We start from the raw sequence: 23918 nt of genomic DNA on the forward strand, positions 1-23918 counted from the left end.
TTTGCAGGGCAAACGTTCATATCTCCTTTCTTGTCCAGACGTGGAAACAAGGGAAAAGTAACACACAGAAGTCAGTGTGAAAAAGCCTCAGACGGCCAGGCATGGTGGCTCACGCCTGTAATCCCAGCACTTCAGGAATCCAAGGCGGGTGGATCCCTTGAGGCCAGGAGTTCAAGACCAGCCTGGCCAACATGATGGATCCCCATCTTTATTAAAAATTCAAAAATTAACCTGGTGTGGTGGCATGGGCCTATAATCCCAGCTACTCAAGAGGCTGAGGCAGGAGACTCGCTTGAACTTGGGAGGCGGAGGTTGCAGTGAGCCGAGACTGCACCACTGCTCTCCAGCCTGGGCAACAGAGCAAGACTCTGTCTCAAAAAAAAAAAAAGCCTCAGACATCAGCTTTCTTACTGGCCATGACTGCAGCATGGTGCTGGCACGAACCACCAGAGTTGGGGCAGATACTACAAGTTAAGGACACCATCCCCAGCACAACTGCTCCCTCTTTAGACACCAGCCACAAAGGGTCCCGAACTCATTCACACTTCTGACCGACTGGCTGCAAATTCAGGGACTCCCAAGACCCTGCCAAGTTTGATCATTTGCTAACAGACTCACAGAACTCAGGAAAGCCTCCATTTAGGATTCCAGTTTCATTATAAAGGGCACAGCTCAGGTCCGGCCAAATGAAGAAGCATCTCCCCTCCCTCCCCTAGCACATCAATGTGATTGCCAACCAGGAAGCTTCCCTGAGCTTCAGCAGCCAGAGTTTTTATTGGGATTTCATTACATCGTCATGACTGATTGAGTCATTGGCCGTATGATCAAACTTAGTCTCCAGCCTCCGTTCTTGGAGGTCAGGCTGGTTGAAAGCTGCAACTCTCTTCAAATCACATGATGTCTCTTTGCGGGGCTGAGTCATCTCATTAGTATCAATTCAGGAATAGTCTGAGGGGCTCATGAATAACAAAGATACCCCATTCCAAGGACTTAGAGTCTCCCTCCCAGGAATCAGGACAAAACCCAGACAGATTCTTTCTTATACAACACTGATCAAGCTGGATTAGAGGACAACGTGGCTTGATCCCAGATGGGCTTTTAATGACTTCCTCCTGAACTGGATTTATCCTCAGGCCTTGTCCTGGCCGCCTTACAGGATCACAGTGGGTAGACAGACCCGAATGACTCAGAGGGATGAGGGCTGGCTGGGCACGCACAGTTCCTGCTCCCAGTTCCATAGGAGAAGTGAAAGAAAAAGCTGGCCAGGTGCAATGACTTACGCCTGTAATCCCAGCACTTTGGGAGGCCGAGGTGGGCAGATCACCTGAGGTCGGGAGTTTGAGACCAGCCTGGCCAACCTGGTGAAACTGTCTCTACTAAAAATACAAAATTAGCCAGTCATGGTGGTGTGTGCCTGTAATCCCAGCTACTCAGGAGGCTGAGGCAGGAGAATCGCTTGAACCCAGGAGGCGGAGGTTACAGTGAGCCAAGATCGCACCACGGCACTTTTGGGCAATAGCTAGCTTTCCTTTTCTTTTGAGATGGAGTCTCGCTTTGTCCCCCAGGCTGGGGTGCAGTGTTGTAATCAACAGAACGAGACTCCATCTCTAAAAAAAAAAAAAAAAAAAAGGAAGTGGGTCGGGGAGGAGCCTGGGGCTGGGGGCTGCAGGGATGCTGAAACTGATGATGCTCTTGACACTCTTTCCTTCCCACCCCTGGCGGCTCTTGCAGTGGGCACTGCTACTACCAGACTGTGGTGACCCCCGTCATCGAGCAAATCCTGCCCGACTCCCCCGGCTCCCACCTGCCCCACACCGTCACCCTAGTGTCCATCCCAGCCTCATCTCATGGCAAGCGTGGACTTTCAGTCTCCATCGACCCCCCGCACGGCCCGCCAGGCTGCGGCACCGAACACGCACACACCGTCCGCGTCCAGGGGTGAGTGGCCGGCCTGTCAAGGCTGCCGTGGGTGTGGCTGTGGCCGTTGATGTGGGTGGCAGAGTCTGGCACTGGGGGCCCTGACAATGAATGGGCGAGTGTTTGGGTGCAGTTGGGGCCCAGCTCTGACAACCTGGTTTACCAGATTTCTGGCCCAGTCATTCCTCTGAATACCATTACAAATGCCAGACACAATAAAAAGACATTTCAGCCGGGCATGGTGGCTCACACCTGTAATCTCAGCACTTTGGGAGGCTGAGGTGGGTGGATCACCTGAGGTCAGGAGTCGAGACTAGCCTAGGCAATGTGGTGAAACCCCGTCTCTACTAAAAATACAAACATAGCCGGGCGTGTTGGTGGGTGCCTGTAGTCCCAGCTACTTGGGAGGCTGAGGCAGGAGAATCACTCGAACCCGGGAGGTGGAGGTTGCAGTGAGCCCAGACTGCCATTGCACTCCAGGCTGGGCAGCAAGAGTGAAACTCCGTATCAAAAAATAAAAAATAGGCCGGGCGCGGTGGCTCAAGCCTGTAATCCCAGCACTTTGGGAGGCCGAGACGGGCGGATCACAAGGTCAGGAGATCGAGACCATCCTGGCTAACACGGTGAAACCCCGTCTCTATTAAAAATATAAAAAACTAGCCGGGCGAGGTGGCGGCGCCTGTAGTCCCAGCTACTCGGGAGGCTGAGGCAGGAGAATGGCGTGAACCCGGGAGGCGGAGCTTGCAGTGAGCTGAGATCAGGCCACTGCACTCCAGCCTGGGTGACAGAGCGAGACTCCGTCTCAAAAAAAAAAAAAACAAAAAAAAATAAATAAATAATAAAAAAAAAACACCCAAAAAATAAAAAGACATTTTCTTTAGTCCATGTCTGATCCAACAAGAAAGAGGAGGAACCAAGTCAGGAATGAGTGAAGAGGCCGGGTGCAGTAACTCACGCCTGTCATCCCAGCACTTTGGGAGGCCAAAGTGGGAGGATCACTTGAGGCCAGAAGTTTGAGACCAACTTGGGCAACATAGCGAGACCTCCGTCTCTACAAAAAAAAAAAAAAAATTAAAAATTGACCAGGCATGTTGAAATCACTGAACACATAGAGGCTGGGCATGGTTGCTCACACCTATAATCGAAGCACTCTGAGAGGCTGAGATGGGAGGATCACTTGAGGCCAGGAGTTCGAAACCAGCCTTTGCAACATTGTAGTCACAGCTACTTGGGAGGCTGAGGCGGGAGGATCTCTTGAGCCCAGGAAGTCTGGGCTACAGTGAGCTATAACTGTGCCACTGCACTCCAGCCTGGGCAATGGAGCAAAACCCTGTCTCAAAAAAATGGGGCAGGGCCAATAAAGATGAGATTACTGTGTGACTTTGAGCAGCTCCTTTCTCTCTGGGCTTTGGGAGTCTGTTTGAACAATGAGGGAGGTGGATACCTTGGAGCCTTCTAAGATTTCTGTGGAGACTTTATTGACACCTTGAGAAGTAGCATGCAGTGTTTCCACTTTTGGGCCATTGCTCGCTTTCTTTTTTTTTTTTTTTTGAGACAGAGTCTCACTCTGTCACCCAGGCTGGGGTGCAGTGGTATGATATCATCTCACTGCAACCTCCACCTCCCAGGTTCAAGCAATTCTTGCATCTCAGCCTCCCAAGTAGCTGGGACTACAGGCAAACCATGCCTGGCTAATTTTTGTATTTTTAGTAAAGATAGGGTTTCACCATATTGGCCAGACTAGTTTCAAACTACTGGGCTCAAGTGATCCTCCCTCCTCAGCCTCCCAAAGTGCTGGGATTACAGTTGTGAGTCACCATGCCCGGCCCAAGTGCTAGCTTTCATTTGATGCAGTGAATGTTTCTTGTACACCTGTCAGGTGCCGAGGACTGCATAGGCATTGGTGAGATGCGAAGGTGGCCCTGGGGACAGAAAATGATACTGGGCTTGACTGTATGTCTCCATCCCTGCCTTGACATCAACCAAGCCAGCAGCTGCTTTACATACACAAGTGAGCAGACAGCTGCTGAAAGAGACGAGGAAACTCCCAGACCAACGGCTCTTTCCAGAGGGCCAAGGGAGGTCCCCACAGAGTCAGAGGCTGCAGCTGGTCCCTGAAATCCAGGCAGAATTTTAGAAATGAAGACAGTTAGCTGGGTGCAGCGGCTAATCCCTGTTATCTCAGCCACTTCAGAGGGCTGAGGTGAGAGGATTGCCTGAGCCCAGGAGGTGGAGGCTGCAGCGAGCTATGGTGATGCCACTGCATTTCAGCTTGGGCTGGACAGAGCGAGACCCTGTCTCTAAAATAAAAATAAAAAAGAGAGTTAATGACATCTCCTCCCTGTCTATCTCACTGGGTAAGCATTCTGCCCAGCCAACATCTGGAACATCCCAGTAATTTCTGCAAAGAGCCACACCCTTCCCGGAAAGAGTCCAACTTGCCAAAGATTTACTTGTTTGTTTTAAACTGGTTTTAGTTGCCTGCTTTTCATTTTGTGTATAGCAGCATTTTAAGGAAGGTCTAATTTATCCAGGCCACCTGCTGCTTGAGCAAACCAAGGGAGAGGATGTGAGATTATAAGTAATTTATATATGTATGTTTTATATATATATATATATATATATATACACACACACACACACATATATAATTTTTTTTGAGACAGGGTCTTGCTCTGTCATACAGGCTGGAATGCAGTGGCAAAATCATAGCTCACTGCAGCCTCAAACTCCTGTGCTCAAGCAATCCACTCATCTTGGCCTCCTGAGTAGCTGGGACTATAGGCACACACCACCACACCCAGCTAATTTTTTAAATTTTTGTAGAAACTGAGCCTGGCTGTGTCGCCCAGGCTGGTCTCGAACTCCTGGACTCAAGCGATCCTCCCACATTGGCCTCCCAAAGTGCTGGATTACAGGCGTGAGCCACCATGCCTGGCTTATTTTTAAGGCTATATGCATGCAAAGCCTGTATCAATAAAAATATTTTCTTTGGTTTTTTTCAACTTTTCATCTTCACATTTTGTAGATTTATAGAAAATCTAAAATAATAAGTCCGTTGAATACATACACACCCTTCACCAAGGTTCACCAATTCGTAACTACCATATTTGGGAGTTATATGTGTGTCTCTCTGTATATACGTATACGGATACAGATACATATAGATGTTTAGTGACTTGTTTATATTTGTACCTATATGTATATGTTGTTATTTATTGATCGTTTGGGAGTAAGTTGCAGGGATGATTGACTCCCCCACAAATATGCTAGAGATTCTCAAAAGAAGGGCCTTCTTTTTTATTTTTTATTTTTGGAGACAGGGTATCACTGTCAACCAGGCTGGAGTGCAGTGATGCAATCACAGCTCACTGCAGCCTCAACCTCCCGGGCTCAAGTGATCCTCCCACCTCTGCCTCCCCAGTAGCTGGGACTACAGGCACAGGCCACCACACCTGACTAGGCATTCTCTTATATAATTATCAATTGTATCTTATAGTACAGTGATCACATTTTGGAAATTTAACATTGATACCATTATCTAATACACAGACCATATTCAAATTTTGCCAGTTGTCTCTATACTGAACTACTAAACTGTCCTTTATAGCAGTCTCCCCGATTCACAATCCAGTCCATGATCAACATTGCATTTAATCATCATGTCTCATCAGTATCTTTGTTTGTTTTTTTTTTTCTTGAGATGGAGTTTAGCTCTTGTTGCCCAGGCTGGAGCACAATGGCGCAATCTCAGCTCATCACAACCTCAGCCTTCCAGGCTTAAGTGATTCTCCTGCCTCAGCCTCCTAAGTAGCTGAGATTACAGGCGTGCACCATTATGCATGCCTAATTTTTGTATTTTTAATAGAGATGGGGTTTCACCATGTTGCCCAGGCTGGTCTTGAACTCCTGACCTCAAATGATCCACCCACCTCAGCCTCCCAAAGTGCTGGGTTTACAGGCATGAGCCACTGCACCCGGCCATTTCCTCAGCCTTTCATTGCCCTTAATGACCTTGACATTTTTGAAGTATACAGGCCAGTCATTAAAGTAAAATGTTTTTCCTTTTTTTTTTTAGAAAGAGAGACAGGGTCTCACTGTGTTGCCCAGGCTGGTCTCAGACTCCTGGGCTCAAGTGATCCTTCCTCCTCAGCCTCCCAAAGTGCTGGGATTACAGGCGTGAGCCACCGCGCCTGCCCTCGTATCTGGGTTTGACTAATGTTTCCTCTTAGGGAGACAGGCTCTGCGGGTTTGGCCTGACACTGAATAAGTGATCCTCTGTCCTTCTGAGTGGATCTTGCCACAAGACATATGATGTCAGCGTGCCCTTTGCTGAGGATGTTCGCTTTGATTACTTGTTTTTTCTCTACTGTAAGGATTTTTTTCCCTTGGTCATCAATAAACCATTTGTGAGATTTGAGTCTGTAAATATCCTGTTCCCAAAAACCCTTCCCCAAATGATTTTAGCATCTATTGATGATTCTTGCCTGTAGCAATTATTACTAGGGTGGCTACCAAATGCTGAATTTCTAACTCTGTTCTTCCTTCTGCGTTTATGACTGTAAGGAAGAGCTTCTCCCCAATATGAGAATAGTCTTTCTGTTTGCTTGCTTGTTTGTTTGAGATAGGGTCTCGCTCTGTTGCCCAGGCTGGAGTGCAGTGACACGATCATAGCTCACTGCAGCCTCGACTTCATGGGCTCAAGCGATCCTCCCACCTCAGCCTCTCAAGTAGCTAGGACTACAGGCAGCACCACCATGCCTGGCTAATTTTTTATTTTTTGTAACGGTTAGGTCTCACTATTTTGCTCAGGCTTGTCTCGAACTCCTGGCCTCAATCTCCCAAATAGCTGGGATTACAGGAGCGTGCCACCATGCCCAGCTAATTTTCTTTAAAAAATTTCATAGATATGGGGTCTTGCTATGCTGCCCAGGCTGGTCTCAAACCCCTAGTCTTAAGCAGTCCTCCCACCTTGGCCTCCGTGCTGGGATTCCAGGCTTGAGCCACCACGCCTGGCCGTTTTTCTTAAAGTTCTCAGTCTCCTCTCTGCCTTAGACCCCATCCCCTTTTCCATCTCCAGGACCTAGGGCGGAGACAAAGCGACCATTCCCTGAAGAGCTTGTATGAGGCAGAATGAAAACCAGGTCCCAGGCTGGGCACGGTGGCTCACGTCTGTAATCCCAACACTTTGGGAAGCCGAGGCAGGCAGATCACCTGAGGTCGGGAGTTCGAGACCAGCCTGACCAACATGGAGAAACCCCATCTCTACTAAAAATACAAAATTAGCCGGTTGTGGTGGCGCATGCCTATAGTCCCAGCTACTCGGGAGGCTGAGGCAGGAGAATCACTTGAACCTGGGAGGCGGAGGTTGCAGTGAGCCGAGATTGTGCCATTGCACTCCAGCCTGAGCAACAAGAGCGAAACTCTGTCTCAAAAAAAAAAAAAAAAGGAAAGGGAAGGGAAAGAGAAAGGGAAAGGGAAGGGAAACCAGGTCCCTAACACCGAAGAGTTAAAAGAAACAAGTACATTTGGCAAATTGATCTTTTTGTGAGTTAGCTTATGGGCAACTGATTGAGGGTCTCTTTCCCGTCTTCGCCCTGCAGTTGTGTCTCAGAGCAAGCTGCCAGATCCCTTCTGCCAATGCAGGAGCAATAGAGCTTGGCCTCCTCTTGCAGGGCGAGTTTGGGAGTCAGATAGGAAGCCACTAATCCAAGACCTTTTTGGGACCCAAGGCACTCACCTGCCCCAAGCATACCAGACAGGCCAGGCGCAGTGACTCATGTCTGTAATCCTAGCACTTTGTTTTAGCTTTTGTTTTGAGACTGAGTCTCGCTCTGTCACCCAGGCTGGAGTGCAGTGGCAGAATCTCAACTTACTGTAACCTCCGCCTCCCAGGTTCAAGCGATTCTCCTGCCTCAGCCTCCCAAGTAGCTGGGACTACAGGCGCCCACTGCCACGCTCGGCTAATTTTTGTGTTTTCAGTAGAGATGGGGTTTCACCAAGTTGGCCAGGCTGGTCTCAAACTCCTGACTTCAAGTGATCCGCCCGTCTCGGCCTCCCAAAGTGTTGGGATTACAGGCGTGAGCCACCATGCCCGGCCAGTTCTAGCAGTTAGGGAGGCCAAGGCGGGTAGATTGCCTGAGCTCAGGAGTTCAAGACCAGCCTGGGAAATATGGTGAAACCCCGTCTCTACCAAAAATACAAAAAATTAGCCGGGTGTGGTGGTGTGCACCTGTAATCCCAGCTACTCAGGAGGCTGAGGTGCGAGAATCGCTTGAACTCGGGAAGTGGAGGCTGCAGTGAGCCGTGATTGTGCCACTGCACTCCAGCCTGGTCAACAGAGTGAGATTGTGTCCCAAAAAAAAAAAAAACAAAAAACCCAAATATCGAGACCAAGCATACCTGGGAGTTGGAAGGATAGATCTGTTCCCCCAGGGTGGAGACAATGGTCCATTGAATGGGAGCAGCTGAGCATCTCGTGTGGGTGGCCAGTGCCTACAAGCGCGCCACTTTTCTCCAGCTCACACCTGTGGCAGACATCAGTAATTGATTACAGAATTCCTCCTCTGAAACCAGAACTCGGTGTTCTGGCCATCTACTACTTCCCAGTCACGTGAGGTAGAATCCTCCGCCTGCTCACCCCAGATCTGGTCCCCTTCGCCTTGGTTTCCTGTTGGGGTGAGGGACAGGCGGGCACTGGCCTGACCCGTGCCCTACCCACAGAGTGGATCCAGGCTGCATGAGCCCAGATGTGAAGAATTCCATCCACATCGGAGACCGGATCTTGGAAATCAATGGCACACCCATCCGAAATGTGCCCCTGGATGAGGTACGGTCCTGAGTCTGGGGGGCGGGATGGGAGGCAGTGCCTTCATGCCTAGCCCCCTCCCCACCCCACCCCCGTTCACATGCCTGCTGTCCCCAGATTGACCTGCTGATTCAGGAAACCAGCCGTCTGCTCCAGCTCACCCTCGAGCACGACCCTCATGATACACTGGGCCACGGGCTGGGGCCTGAGACCAGCCCCCTGAGCTCTCCGGTTCACACTCCCAGCGGGGAGGCAGGCGGCTCTGCCCGGCAGAAACCTGTCTTGTAAGTCAGTCTGCTCCTCGGTTCAGCTGGGTGCTTTCACTCCTGCTGGGACTCAGGGGCTGTGGGACCTAGGTCAGGGAGCCAGCCCTGCACAAATGCAGCCCAGGCTTGAGCCAGGGAGGTGGAGGCTGCAGTGAGCTGTCATCACACCACTGCTCTCCAGCCTGGGTGACAAAACAAGACCCAGTCTCAAAAAAAAAAGAGAGGAAACACATTTTCTAAAAAACCGGGGGCGGGGCCGGGCGTGGTGGCTGATGCCTGTAATCCCAGCACTTTGGGAGGCCGAGGCAGGCGGATCACCTGAGGTCAGGAGTTCAAGACCAGCCTGGCCAACATGGTGAAACCCCATCTTTACTGAAAATAACAAAAATTAGCCAGGCTTGGTGGCGGGTGCCTATAGTCCCAGCTACTTGGGACGCTGAGGCAGATGAATCACCTGAACCCAGGAGGCGGAGGTTGCAGTGAGCCAAGGTCACACCATTACACTCCAGCCTGGGTGACAGAGCGAGACTCTGTCTCAAAAACAAAAAGGATGACAGCGTGGGATCTGAGGGGTTGGGGGGAGCTGGGGGCTGCCACTAGAGCCAGGATAGGCTGAGACACTGGGATGGGCAGCCTTTGGACTGTCCAGGCAGGCCCTCCCAAAGCAGGGGGTGATTGCATAGACTGGCATGGACAGGAGCATGCAGGCAGGAGGAGGAAGGGGCAGGGCCTTGGCCAGGTGCCACCTGTCCCCTAGTGGCACTGGGCACCATGTGTGCCCCCCAGGAGAAGCTGCAGCATCGACAGGTCTCCAGGTGCCGGCTCACTGGGCTCCCCGGCCTCCCAGCGCAAGGACCTGGGTCGCTCTGAGTCCCTCCGCGTAGTCTGCCGGCCACACCGCATCTTCCGGCCGTCGGACCTCATCCACGGGGAGGTGCTGGGCAAGGGCTGCTTTGGCCAGGCCATCAAGGTACAGAGCATGCGAGGGTCTCGGGGGACAGTCTGGGTGGGACCCCTCCATTCTCCTTCCTCCCCAGTCTATGGATACACAGTGGAAGGGGTATCTGGCTTCTAGACTCCCTGGCCAGTGCCCTCTCCTCCACCTTGGCCTCCTGGAGCTAATTAGGAGCAGGGGACCTCCCACAGGTAGACTAAGACCTTACATGCAGGAGGTCATTGAAAGGTGGCCCCTAGCTGGACGCAGTGGTTTATCCCTGTAATCCCAGCACTGTGAGAGGCTAAGGCTGTAGGATTGCTTGAACTAGGAATTCAATACCAGCCTTGACCTCATCTCTACAAAAAATTTAAAAATTAATTGGGTATAGTGGTGCACGCCTGTGGTCCAAGCTACTTGGGTGGCTTAGGCGGGAGGATTGTGAACCAGGAGTTCGAGGCTGCAGTGAGCTATGATCATGCCACTGCATTCCAGCCTGGGCAATAGAGCAAGACCCCATCTCAAAAAAGAAAATGAATACATCCCTTCCACTTGGGTGTTTGGGAACATCCCATGCGCAGCCTAGAGTGTGAAGCCATCTACACGTCTCCCTGGCAGTCCTGGGGTGGAGATGGGGCTTCCAAGAAGGCGAGCTTACAGCAGAGACTCTGTCTTTACACCTCTGTGTCCCACACGCAGGTGACACACCGTGAGACGGGTGAGGTGATGGTGATGAAGGAGCTGATTCGGTTCGACGAGGAGACCCAGAGGACGTTCCTCAAGGAGGTCAGTGATCAGAAGGCCCTCTTCCCTCCAGAGGGCCTTCCAAGTGCTCACCCCTGCCCCTCAACACAGGTCAGGAAAGGGCTCAGAGACCCATGGAAAGAAGAGAGAGCAGGCCAGGCGCAGGGGCTCACACCTGTAATCTCAACACTTCGGGAGGTTAAGGAGAGAGGATACTTTGAGACCAACCTGGGCAACATAGCAAGACCCCGTCTCTACAAAAAAATTTTAAATTTACCGAGCTTGGCGATGTGCACCTGTCATCCCAGCTACTCGGGAGGCTGAGGTGGGAGGATTGCTTGAGCCCAGGAGTTGGAGGCTGCAATGAGCCATGATCACACCACTGCACTCCAGCCTGGGGAATGAGACAAGGCCCTGTCTCCAAAAAAAAAAAAAAAGTAACTGCATTGGTCGCACACCGTGGCTCACGCCTGTAATCCTAGTACTTTGGGAGGCTGAGCCGGGCAGATCACTTGAGGTCGGGAGTTCGAAACCACCCTGGCCAACATGGTGAAACCCCTGTCTTTACTAAAAATACAAAAATTAGCCAGGCATGGTGGTGGGTGCCTGTCGTCCCAGCTACTCGGGAGGCTGAGGCAGGAGAATTTCTTGAACTCAGGAGGCAGAGGTTGCAGTGAGCCAAGATCGTGCCACCGCAGTCCAGCCTGGGTGACAGAGTGAGACTCCTTCTCAAAAAAAAAAAAACAAAAAGAAAGTAACTGCAGGCAGGGGACTGGGAAAAAGAGCATCGCTGGGGGTGGGGGCAGCTCAAGCAGAGGGCACAGCAGCCGCTGAGTGTGGCAGAGACAGGAGAGGGGAGCTGGGGAGACCGTCTATAACACCTGGTGGGATGGAGAAAGGAGAAGCAAACCCAGGCACAGCTCAGACCACACAGCGCCCAGGCCCAGCCTGTTTGTGCCCTGCCAGGTGAAGGTCATGCGATGCCTGGAACACCCCAACGTGCTCAAGTTCATCGGGGTGCTCTACAAGGACAAGAGGCTCAACTTCATCACAGAGTACATCAAGGGCGGCACCCTCCGGGGCATCATCAAGAGCATGGTGAGTCCTGGGCAGAGCCAGCCACCCCCGCTGTGTGGCCCCGGGCAAGGCAGCTCCCTCTGTGGGCCTCAGTCTCTTCTCTTCAGTGGGGGGCAGTCACGGGAGTCTCAAAGGCCCTCTGAACCCTGATTCCTAGTCAAATAGGGGAATGACCGACTCCATTGAAAGCTGGGAAAGGCCAGGTATAATGGTGCACACCTGTTATTCCAGCACTTTGGGAGGCCAAGGCAAGAGGATCACTTGAGGCCAGGAATTCAAGGCTGCAGTGAGCTGTGATCTCACCACTGCACTCCAGCCTGGACCACAGAGCAAGACCCTGTCTCAAAAACTAAAATAAAATTCAGAGCTTTCCTTAAGGGTTTGAATAAAATTACAAATCCATCTTTAGAAGTAAAGGGCTCAGGCCTGGCGCGGTGGCTCATGCCTGTAGTCCCAGTACTTTGGGAGGCCAAGGCCAGCAGAACACCTGAGGTCAGGAGTTCGAGACCAGCCTGGCCAACATGGTGAAACCTCGTCTCTACTAAAAATACAAAAATTAGCCAGGTATGATGGCGGGCACCTGTAACCCCAGCTACTTGGGAGGCTGAGGCAGGAGGATCGCTTGAACCTGGGAGGCGGAGGTTGCAGTGAGCCGAGATTGCACCATTGCACTCCAGCCTGGGTGACAAGAGTGGGACTGCATCTCAAAAAAAAAAAAGAAAGTGCTCGGAGGAAGCCTCGCAGAGCCCTGTCCTGGACTATGTCCTGGGGATCCAGCCCTGGCCTCCAGCCCCATTTCTGTACCACCCTGAGACCATGGGATCTTCCTCAGGTTGGATTACTTTGTATCCAAATTGTGGACCCTTTGGGCTCCTGCTAGGTGTAACTTCACAGCAAGTTCCATTGTCAAGTGCAATTTGGAAACTCTGGGCTAGGCCAAGTGCAGTGGCTGACACCTGAGTTCCCAAAGTTTGGAAGGCTGAGGCAGGAGGATCCCTAGAGGCCAGGAGGTCAAGACCAGCCTGGACAGCATAATGAGATCCCATCTCTACAAAAAAATCAAAAAATTAGCCAAATGTGGTGGCGCATGCCTGCGATTCCAGCAACACGGGAGGCTGAGGCAGAAGGATCACCTGAGCCCAGAAGGTTGAGGCTGCACTCCAGCCTGGTTGATAGAGTGAGACCCTGTCTCAATAAAAAATAAAGATCTCCAAGGGAATGGGGTTTGGGAATGAGGCGTCTCCCCCAAATGATTTGAGCCCAAAGCCCTGTTCTCCTGGCGTAGCTCAGTGCTGCCCCGTTCTCCTGGCGTAGCTCAGTGCTGCCCCGTTCTCCCGGCGTGGCTCAGTGCTGCCCCGTTCTCCCGGCGTGGCTCAGTGCTGCCCCGTTCTCCTGGCGTGGCTCGGTGCTGCCCCTCTGCAGGTGACCTTGCCGGGCCCTTCTACTTCTTACCTATCTGTGAAAGTAGGTTCCAATTTTTTAAAAACCTAGAAAGATGAGTTTTTTGTTTTCTTGGTTTTCTTTCTTTTTTTTTTTTTTTTTTTTTCTGAGATGCAGTTTTTTTCTTGTTGTCCAGCCTGGAGCGCAATGGCACGATCTCAGCTCACTGCAACCGCCAGCTCCCTGGTTCAAGTGATTCTTCTGCCTCAGCCTCCCGAGTAGCTGGGATTACAGGCGCCTACCACCACATCCGGCTAATTTTTGCATTGTTAGTAGAGACAGGGTTTCACCATGTTGGTCAGGCTGGTCTCAAACTCCTGACCTCACGTGATCCACCCGTTCTGGTCTCCCAAAGTGTTGGGATTACAGGCATGAGCCACCGCACCTGACAGAAAGATGAGATTCTATAGAAAATAAATCTATCTTGTTTTCTCAGAGGAGGCAGATTGGGAGCTATCCCTGCTTAGAGTTTGAAATCAGTTCTGTTAGGAAATAATGTTTGTAGGGGCTGGGTGCGGTGGCTCAGAGCGCCTGTAATCCCAGCACTTTGGGAGGCTGAGGCAGGTGGATCACTTGAGGTCAGGAGTTTGAGACCAGCCTGACCAATGTGATAAAACCCCATCTCTACTAAAACTACAAAAATTAGCTGGGTTTGGTGGCAGACACCTGTAATCCCAGCTACTTGGGAGGCTGAGGCAAGAGAATTGCTTGAGGCCAGGTGCAGTGGCTCATGCCTGTAATCCCAACACTGGGAGGCCAAGGTGGGCAGATCACCTGATGTCAGGAGTTCAAGACCAGCCTGGCCAACATGGTGAAACCCCATCTCTACTAAAAATACAAAAAATTAGCTGGGCATGGTGGTGCATGCCCTTAGTCCCAGCTACTCAGGAGGCCGAGACACAAGAATCACTTGAGCCCAGGAGGCGAAGGTTGCAGGGAGCTGAGATGGTACCACTGCACTCCACCCTGGGTGACAGAGTGAGACTCCATCTAAATACAAAAAAAAAGAAAGAAAATGGGGCCTGTGAGCTGTGTTGACTCATACTCTTTAGAAGCAGACAGTTGTGGGCACCTGAAGAAATCACGGTGTTGAGGAGCTCATAGAACCCTCTAGGACACTTGCCTTTTCCTGCCTCTCATGCAACCATCCCTGCCACCGGGGCCCCCGCCGGCCCCACCCTGGCCTTTCTTTCTCTATCCCAGGACAGCCAGTACCCATGGAGCCAGAGAGTGAGCTTTGCCAAGGACATCGCGTCGGGGATGGTGAGTGAGCCGGGTGCTCCAGCTCCATTCACAATCCCACCAGGAATTTGCAAACAGAACCCACAGAGAAACTTTGAAAGAGGGCAGAGGGGATCGATGGGAGAGTGGGAAGAATCGTCCTGACTGGCCTGATTGGGGTGGGAGCAGAGGGAGTTCCTGGGGGGCCAGAATGGGCTGGGGTCCCTCGGCACAGCTGCCCCCTGACTCCCGTGTCCCCGCCCCCAGGCCTACCTGCACTCCATGAACATTATCCACCGAGATCTCAACTCCCACAACTGCCTGGTCCGTGAGGTGAGCATCAGGGCCCCACGTGGCTGGGTGTCGGGGAGACAGCAGGAGCCCAACCACTCCCAGCCTCGGGGCCTTCCCAGAACTGGAGGCCCCTGGGTTGCCTCCATGACTTCAATTTGAGGTGGGGGTAGAGGGCAGCAGCCTGTGGGGAAGAGCCCAGCTTCAGGAGGCAGACAGACCTGGGTTTGAGTCCTGTCTCTGCCACTGACTCATGGTGGACCATCAGCATCCCAGGTTTGTAGGAGGGTCTTATAAATCAGTGCAGAAAGTGACATGTAAGCTGCAAAGGACCAGGACCCTGGTCTTCATAGAGTGCAGCCCACGGCACAGTGGCCATGGGCTACACTAGACAGCACCAGCATCTGGGGGCCACAGAGCGGGGTCATAGGCATGTGGGCTGGAGTGGTCAGGGCAGGCTTTCTGAAAGAGGAGGCTTTAGGTGGATATTTAAGCAGAGGACGGGCAGGAAAAGAGCCCATGGTCCAAGAGCCCAGTGTCCAAGGATTGTCAAGGGAGGGGAGCCTGGTTCTCCACCAAAAGCAGAGGAGGGAGTCACCATGCCTGTCTGGAGAGGTGGTGTATTTGCGTCCTGGGGCTGCCATCACAAAGTACTGTGAACCAGATGGCTCAAAACAACAGAAATGGGCACAGTGGCTCACACCTATAATCCCAGCATTTTGGGAGGCCAAGGTAGGTGATTGCTTGAGCTCAGGAGTTCAAGACCAGCCAGGGCAACATGGCGAAAGCCCATCTCTGCCAAAAATACCAAATAAAATAGCCGGGCATAGTGGCATAAGCCTGTGGTCCCAGCTACTAGGGAAGCTGAGGCAGGAGAATCGCTTGAACCTGGGAGGCAGAGGTTGCAGTGAGCCAAGATCACGCCATTGCACTCTAGCCTGGGTGACAGAGCCAGACCCCGTCTCAAAAAACAAAACGAAACAAGGCCGGGCACTGTGGCTCATGCCAAGGCAGGTGGATCACTTGAAGCCAGGAGTTCCAGACCAGCCTGGCCAACATGGCAAAACCCTGTCTCTACTAAAAAATTCAAAAATTAGCGGACATGGTGGTACATGCCTGTAATCCCAGCTACTCGGGAGGCTGAGGCAAGAGAATCACTTGAACCCGGGAGGCGGAGGTTGCAGTGAGCCAAGATCACGCCACTGCATTCCAGCAACAGAGTGGGACTCCATCTCAAAAAATAAAAATAAAAAAATAAAAAATAACATAGACCTGTGTTGGCTCACACCTGTAATCCCAGCACTTTGGGAGTCCAAGGTGGGCAGATCACTTGAGCCCAGGAGTTCGAGACCAGCCCGGGCAACATGGCAAAACCCTGTCTCTACAAAAAAATAGAAAAAAAGTAGCTGGCATGGTGCCAAGTACCTATAGTACCAACTACTCAGGGGGCGTAGGTGGAAGGATTGCTTGAGCCTGGGAAGTTGAGGCTGCAATGAGCTGTGATCATGCCACTGCACTCCAGCCTGGGCCACGGGAGGGAGACTCTGCCTAAAAACAAAGAAACCCAAAAAGCAAAGAACACAGACCTCACCTAGTTATTGGGAATATTAAAGATAAAATTGGGCCAAGTATGGTGGCTCACTCCTGTAATCCCAGCACTTTGGGAGGCTGAGGCAGGTGGATCACTTGAGGCCAGGAGTTCAAGACCAGTCTGGGCAGCATAGCAAGACGCTATCTCAATCAGTCAATCAACATAAATAAAGAATAAACCTGGTGGCATGCCATGCACAGGACCTGGGTCTCTCATCAAAATTCCTGTCTTGCTGGGGCAGTGGCTTACACCTGTAATCCCAGCACTTTGGGAGGCCACAGTGGGTGGGTCACCTGAGGTCAGGAGTTCGAGACCGTCCTGGCCAACATGGTGAAACCGCTGTCTTTAATAAAAATACAAAAATTAGCCAGGCATGGTGATGGGTACCTATAATCCCAGCTACTCAGGAGGCTGAGGCAGGAAAATGGCTTGAACCTGGGAGGCAGAGGTTGCAGTGAGCCAAGATCGCAATGCTGTACACCAGCCTGGGCAAAAGAGTGAGACTTCATCTAAAAAAAAAAAAAAGAATGCCTATCTTTCCAAAAGAAAGCAGCGTCGGTACCCTCGTAGGTGGGAGGGAGCGCTTGCAGGAGGGAGCAGTGGGGGCACCGGGATGGTTTGGGGAGCACGTGGAGAAGGGGCAGAGGGTGCAGCATGTGGTGGGAGGGAGGAAGCCACACTGCCATCCTCAGGTGCTTTCAGCAGCTCCATTTGCAAAGAGCTGATGGCTTTGGGGAAGGAAGGAGTCCCCACCCTGTGCCAATACAGGGTATCAGAGGTATGTTCTGTGGTCTGTCTACGGGTTGGCTTGGGGTCCTGGCGAGGGGCAGGCCAGGCAGGCAGTACCAGGATCGGGTCCCAGTGTGACCCGGCTTCACCTTCCCAGAACAAGAATGTGGTGGTGGCCGACTTCGGGCTGGCGCGGCTCATGGTAGATGAAAAGACTCAACCCGAGGACCTGCGGAGCCTCAAGAAGCCAGACCGCAAGAAGCGTTACACCGTGGTGGGCAACCCCTACTGGATGGCACCCGAGATGATCAATGGTGAGTTGCTCAGCCCTGCCCGTCATGGCCCTCACAGGGAGCCACGGGGGGCCCAGCAGAGCTGCAACCTCTGGAGCCCCGGCCCCTCCCAGCCTCCTTGGCTCTTCAGTTACCCTATGGGTCCTACATCAGCTCCCTCTTTCTCCTATAAGGCACTTAGTGGCAGCTGGGCAAGGTGGCTCACACCTGTATTCCCAGCACTTTGGGAGGCTGAGGCGAGTGGGTCGCCTGAGGTCAGGAGTTCCAAGACCAGCCTGGCCAACATGGTGAAACCCCCATCTTTACTAAAAATACAAAGATTAGCCGGGCATGGTGGCAGGTGCCTGTAATCCCAGCTACTAGGGAAGCTGAGGCAGGAGAATCGCTTGAACCTGGGAGGCAGAAGTTGCAGTGAGCTGAGATCACGCCATTGCACTCCAGCCTGGGTGACAAGAACGAAACTCCATCTCAACAACAACAAAAAAATAAGTAAAAGACATTTAGTGGCTTAAATAAATGATCATACAGTTCTGGAGTCTGAAGTCCAGCGTCAGCCTCACCGGGCTGAAATCAAGGCGCCAGCAGGGTGAGCTCCTTCTGCAGGCTCTGGGGCACCTGTTTCCTTACCTTTTCTGGCTCTTGGAGGCGTCCTCATTCCTCATGTTGCTGCCCCTCCTCTATTTTCAGGGCTGGCCGCAAAGCATCTTCTCTTCTCTGATCTCTGCATCCATCCCTGCATCTCCTTCCCTGGCTCTAATCTTCCTCTTTCCTTTTTTTTTTTTAAAGAGACAGAGTCTTGCTCTGTTGCCCAGGCTGGAGTGCAGTGGTGCCACCATAGCTCACTGCAGCCCCGACCTTCTGGGCTCAAACTGTCATCCCACCCCAGCCTCCTGAATAGCTGGGACCACAGGCATGAAACACCACACCCAGCTAATTCTTTCTAATTTTTAATACAGACAGGGGTCTCACTGTGTTGCCCAGGCTTGTCTCAAACTCCTGGCTTCAGGTGATCCTCCTGCCTTGGCCTTCCAAAGTGCTGGGATTCCAGGCATAAGCCACCATGCCTGGCCCTCCATCCTTCTGATAGGGACCCTTATGATGACATTGGGCCTACCTGGAAAATCCAAGATCAGCCCTCCGTCTCAAGACCCTCAACTTAATCCCATCTGCAGAGTCCGATGGAAGGTAGGACGTTTACAAGTCCCAGGGATCAGGATGCAGTCATCTTTGGGGACCGTAATTCTGCCTCCCACAGGGTCTACCTCCCTCAGTCCATTTCTTTACTGTCAGTGGTCCTATATATGCCCAGAGTATAGGTTATAAAGTCCTTCTATAAGCAGGTGGCACACGAACATAGGTTCAGGGCAGGCAGACCCCAGCCATCACCTCATCATAGTTAACCTAGTTAAATTAGCCTGGCATGTGGCGTGGTGCCTAACGCCGGTGGTCCCAGCTACTCAGGAAGCCAAGGTGGGAGATTTACTTGAGCCAAGGAGGTCAAGGCTGCAGTGAGCTATGATCATACCACTGCATTCTAGCCTGGACAACAGAGCGAGACCCTGTCTCAAGAAAACAAAAAATAGGCCAGGCGCAGTGGCTCATACCTGTAATCCCAGCACTTTGGGAGGCTGAAGCAGGCAGATTGCTTGAGGCCAGGAGTTCGAGACCAGCCTGGCCAACATGGTAAAACCCCATCTCTACTAAAAATACAAAAGTTAGCCGGGTGTGGTGGTGCATGCCTGTAATCCCAGCTACTTGGGAAGCTGAGGCAGGAGAATCACTTGAACCCAGGAGCAGAGGTTACACTGGGCCAAGATTGCACCACTGCACTCTAACCTGGGTGACAGAGCAAGACTGTCTCAAAAAAAAAAAAAAAAAAAAACCCACCTGTAATCCCAGCACTTTAGGAGGCCAAGGTGGGCAGATCACGAGGTCAAGAGATCAATACCATCCTGGCCAACATGGTAAAACCTCATCTCTACTAAAAATACAAAAAAAATTAGCTGGGCATGGTGGCACACATCTATAGTCCCAGCTACCTGGGAGGCTGAGGCAGGAGAATTTGCTTGAACCCGGCAGGCAGAGGTTGCAGTGAGCCAAGATCACACCACTGTACTCCAGCCTGACAGCAGAGTGGGACTCTGTCTCAAACACACACACACACACACACACACACACACAGAGTTAACATAGCCCCCAAAGAAGACTATAAAACAGTCTTAGTGCCCAGGCACAGTGGCTCATGCTTGTAATCCCAGCACTCTGGGAGGCTGCGGCAGGCAGATCATGAGGTCAGGAGTTTGAGACCAGCCTGGCCCACACGGTGAAACCCCATCTCTACTAAAAATACAAAAATTAGCTGGGTGTGGTGGCGGGCGCCTGTAATCCCAGCTACTCAGGAGGCTGAAGCAGGAGAATTGCTTGAACCCGGGAGGCAGAGGTTGCAGTGAGCTGAGATCGTGCCATTGCACTCCAGCCTGGGTGACAAAGTAAGACTCTGTCTCAAAAAAACAAAACAGTCTTAGTGTTTCCTATCTGTAGGGATTGGTGTGAGGATTAAAGGGTGTAAACTCATTTCCACCTAGTTGGCATTCAGTAAATGAGAGTTGGTATTCAGTACTAATTGTTTTGGGCATTTCGTTTTTTGTTTTTGAGATGGAGTCTTGCTATGTTGCCCAGGATGGAGTACAGTGATGTGATCTCAGCTCACTGCAACCTCCGTCTCCCGGGTTCAAGTGATTCTCCTGCCTCAGTTTCCTAAGTACCTGGCATTACAGGCACCTGCCACCACGCCTGGCTAATTTTTGTGTTTTTAGTAGAGATGGCGTTTCACCATGTTGGCCAGGCTGGTCTGGAACTCCTGACCTCAGGTGATGCGCCCACCACAGCCTCCCAAAGTGCTGGGATTACAGGTGTGAGCCAGCGCACCCGGCCATGTACCAATTGTTTTTAACATCATTAAGCAACTGGTATCATTCCCATTTTACAGATAAGGAAACACGCTCAGAGAGTCCATGTCAGTTCCCTGAGGCTGCTGTAATAAACTGTTAGAAACTTGATTATTTAAAACAGCAGAAAATGGTCAGGCATGGTGGCTCACACCTGTGGTCCCAGCACTTTGGGACACCGAGGCAGGTGGATCACTTGAGGTCAGGAGTTCGAGACCAGCCTGGCCAACATGGTGAAACACCATCTCTACTAAAAATACAGAAATTAGCCGGGCATGGTAGCAGACACCTGTAATCCCACTACTCAGGAAACTGAGGCAGGAGAATCACTTGAACCCGGGAGGCAGAGGTTGCAGTGAGCTACAATCGTGCCACTGCACTCTCGCTTGGGCGACAAAGCAAGACTACATCTCAGAATAAAATAAACAGCAGAAATGTATTCCCTCGTAGTTTTGGAAGCCAGAAGGTTGAAATCCAACAGGGCTGCACTCCCTCCAGGGGGATCTAGGGGAGAATGCATTCCTTGCCTCTTCCACCTTCTGGTTGTTTTGCATTCCTGGGCTTGTGGCCACATCATTCCAGTCTCTACCCCCGTCTTCACAGGGCCACCTCCTCCTCTTCTGCTGTGTCTTCTCTGTGTCTCTCTCAAGAGCGCATTTGCAGTGGCATTTGGGGCCCATCCAGATCATCTGGCATCATCTCATCTCCAGATCCTTAACTTAATCCCATCTGCAAAAGACCCTTTTTCTGATCCAGTAACATTCACGGATTCCAGAGACCTGACATGGTTGCCTTTTAGGACCAGCACAGAGTTCATGACCTGCCCAAAGTCACGCAGCTGATTGGTGCCTAGAACTCCTTGTCCAGGCCTCTGCCCCTTGCTCCTCAGAGCTCCCAAAGACTTGCTCAGACCTGGTGGGGTTGGGGGAAAGAGCCTAAGCCTGGGTTCCCAAGGAGATTGCCGGCATCTGCCTCCTGGGCCTGGACCTCCCAACTGGGGCATCCTCCCAGCTGGCCCGGTCCCCTGCCTTTTGGCATCCCTGGCACCCCTGTGTGTTCATCTGTTGACAGTCAGTCTCTTTGTTCAGGCCGCAGCTATGATGAGAAGGTGGATGTGTTCTCCTTTGGGATCGTCCTGTGCGAGGTAGGTCCAGGGGTGTTGAGGCCTGGGCTCCTCCCCACTCACCCAGGCTGCAGGCTCAGCATCTGCAGGGGCTGCAGGCCAGGAAGGCTGCCCACAGCAAGGCACGGGCTGTCCCCCGTGAGGTGCCGCAGTCAGGCTGCAGCCAGGCCCGGTGCCACCTGCCCTCAAGCCACCTGGATGGCACCCAGATGCCCAGGCTGAGGGCCCCCCTGGAGTAACTGCTGGGCCTTGTGCTGGACAGATCATCGGGCGGGTGAACGCAGACCCCGACTACCTGCCCCGCACCATGGACTTTGGCCTCAACGTACGAGGCTTCCTGGACCGCTACTGCCCTGCAAACTGCCCCCCGAGCTTCTTCCCCATCACCGTGCGCTGTTGTGATCTGGACCCCGAGAAGAGGTGAGTAGGGTGGGGCCCTGGCCTGGGGGACGGCGGGGCCGATTCCTGGGAGAGCCAGACCCACCTTTCCCCACCCGCCTGTCACCCAGGCCGTCCTTCGTGAAGCTGGAACACTGGCTGGAGACCCTCCGCATGCACCTGGCTGGCCACCTGCCACTGGGCCCGCAGCTGGAGCAGCTGGACAGGGGTTTCTGGGAGACCTACCGGCGCGGCGAGAGCGGACTGCCTGCCCACCCTGAGGTCCCCGACTGAGCCAGGGCCACTCAGCCGCCCCTGTCCCCACCTCCAGGGAATCCACCCCCACCAGATTCCTCCATGGGAGGTGGCCCTCAACTGGGACAGTGGGGGCCCAGGCTTCTCCTCAGAGCCAGGTCCTGACTTGCCTTCTCCCACCCCATGGACCGCTTCCCCTGCCTTCTCTCTGCCATGGCCCAGAGCCGGCCGAGCTGCACACACACACCATGCCCTCGCCCTGCTGTAACTTCTGTCTTGGCAGGGCTGTCCCCTCTCGCTTCTCTTTGCATGAGCTGGAGGGCGTGTGTGAGCTGTGCCCCTTTCCACACGCTGCTGCCCCAGCCACCCTGTGCACGCTCCACCTGTCTGGTCCGTAGCTCCCTAGAGGCTGGGCCAGGAGGCAGCCTCTGAACCATGCCCCATGTAACGCTTGGGTGCATGGGCGGGCGCACATCAGGGCAGAGGCCAAGTTCCCAGGTGTCTGTGTTCCCAGGAACCAAACGGGGAGTCTGGGGCCCGTTTTCCCCCCAGGGGGTGTCTAGGTAGCAACAGGTATCGAGGACTCTCCAAACCCCCAAAGCAGAGAGAGGACTGATCCCATGGGGTGGAGGTCCCCGATGGCTGAGCAAACAGCCCCTTCTCTCGCTTTGGGTCTTTTTTTTGTTTGTTTCTTTCTCAAAGCCACTTTAGTGAGAAGCAGGTACCAAGCCTCAGGGTGAAGGGGATCCCTTGAGGGAGCGTGGAGCTGTGGTGCCTGGGCCAGAGCTGATGGGGAGGAGCCGGCTCGGGCAGCGAGAGGATAGGCACAGTGGACGGGGCAGGTGTCCACCAGCAGCTCAACCCCTGCAGTCATCTCAGAGCCCCTTCCCGGGCCTCTCCCCCGAGGCTCCCTGCCCCTCCTCATGCCCCTCTGTCCTCTGCGTTTTTTCTGTGTAATCTATTTTTTAAGAAGAGTTTGTATTATTTTTTCATACGGCTGCAGCAGCAGCTGCCAGGGGCTTGGGGTTTTATTTTTGTGGCGGGCGGGGGTGGGAGGGCCATTTTGTCACTTTGCCTCAGTTGAGCATCTAGAAGTATTAAAACTGTGAAGCTTTCTCAGTGCACTTTGAACCTGGAAAACAATCCCGACAGGCCCGTGGGACCATGACTTAGGGAGGTGGGACCCACCCACCCCCATCCAGGAACCGTGACGTCCAAGGAACCAAACCCAGACGCAGAACAATAAAATAAATTCCGTACTCCCCACCCAGGTCCTGCGTGGCGATGTGTGTCTGGGGCCCTGGGGAAACAGTCAAGATAAGAGGAGTTAGTCTTCCCTGATGAGAAGACAAGGATGAGTTTGGTGGCTCATGCCTGTAATCCCAGCACTCCGGGAGGCTGAGACAGGACGTATCCTTTATGCCCAGGAGTTCAAGACCAGTCTGGACAACATAGTGAGATCCTGTCTCTATAAAAAATTTTTTAAAATTAGTTGGGCAGGGGCCAGGTGTGGTGGCTCATGCGTGTAATCCCAGCACTTTGGGAAGCTGAGGCAGGTGGATCAGCTGAAGTCAGGAGTTTGAGACCAGCCTGGCCAACATGGTGAAAACTCGTCTCTACTAAAAATACAAAAATTAGGCCGGGCTCGGTGGCTCACGCCTGTAATCCCAGCACTTTGGGAGGCCGAGGCGGGTGGATCACGAGGTCAGGAGTTCGAGACCAGCCTGGCTAACATGGTGAAACCCCGTCTCTACTAAACAAAGTACAAAATTTAGCTGGGCGAGGTGGCGGGCGCCTGTAATCCCAGCTACTCGGGAGGCTGAGGCAGGAGAAGGGCGTGAACCCGGGAGGCAGAGCTCGCAGTGAGTGGAGATCACGCCACTGTACTCCAGCCTGGGCGGCA

At 52.7% G+C, this 23918-nt stretch overlaps 1 protein-coding gene across 2 annotated transcripts in view; it reads left to right on the plus strand.

Annotated features, from left to right (window-relative positions):
- LIMK1 (LIM domain kinase 1) overlaps positions 1 to 23285 on the plus strand; it is a 36570-nt gene extending 13285 nt beyond the window's left edge. For both annotated transcript variants that reach the window (XM_033192865.1, XM_033192866.1), the window contains 12 exons: positions 1732 to 1938; positions 8641 to 8746; positions 8843 to 9009; positions 9778 to 9961; positions 10625 to 10711; positions 11636 to 11767; positions 14390 to 14449; positions 14675 to 14740; positions 17176 to 17332; positions 21348 to 21403; positions 21645 to 21802; positions 21892 to 23285. In XM_033192865.1, coding sequence (XP_033048756.1) covers positions 1732 to 1938; positions 8641 to 8746; positions 8843 to 9009; positions 9778 to 9961; positions 10625 to 10711; positions 11636 to 11767; positions 14390 to 14449; positions 14675 to 14740; positions 17176 to 17332; positions 21348 to 21403; positions 21645 to 21802; positions 21892 to 22054 — 1543 coding nt within the window. In that variant the 3' untranslated portion in view covers positions 22055 to 23285. The remainder of the gene's footprint in view (positions 1 to 1731; positions 1939 to 8640; positions 8747 to 8842; positions 9010 to 9777; positions 9962 to 10624; positions 10712 to 11635; positions 11768 to 14389; positions 14450 to 14674; positions 14741 to 17175; positions 17333 to 21347; positions 21404 to 21644; positions 21803 to 21891) is intronic.
- The last annotated feature ends 633 nt before the right edge of the window (positions 23286 to 23918 follow it).

This window comes from Trachypithecus francoisi, unplaced genomic scaffold, assembly GCF_009764315.1.
Source record: "Trachypithecus francoisi isolate TF-2019V2 unplaced genomic scaffold, Tfra_2.0 Lachesis_group4, whole genome shotgun sequence".
Lineage (NCBI taxonomy): Eukaryota > Metazoa > Chordata > Mammalia > Primates > Cercopithecidae > Trachypithecus > Trachypithecus francoisi.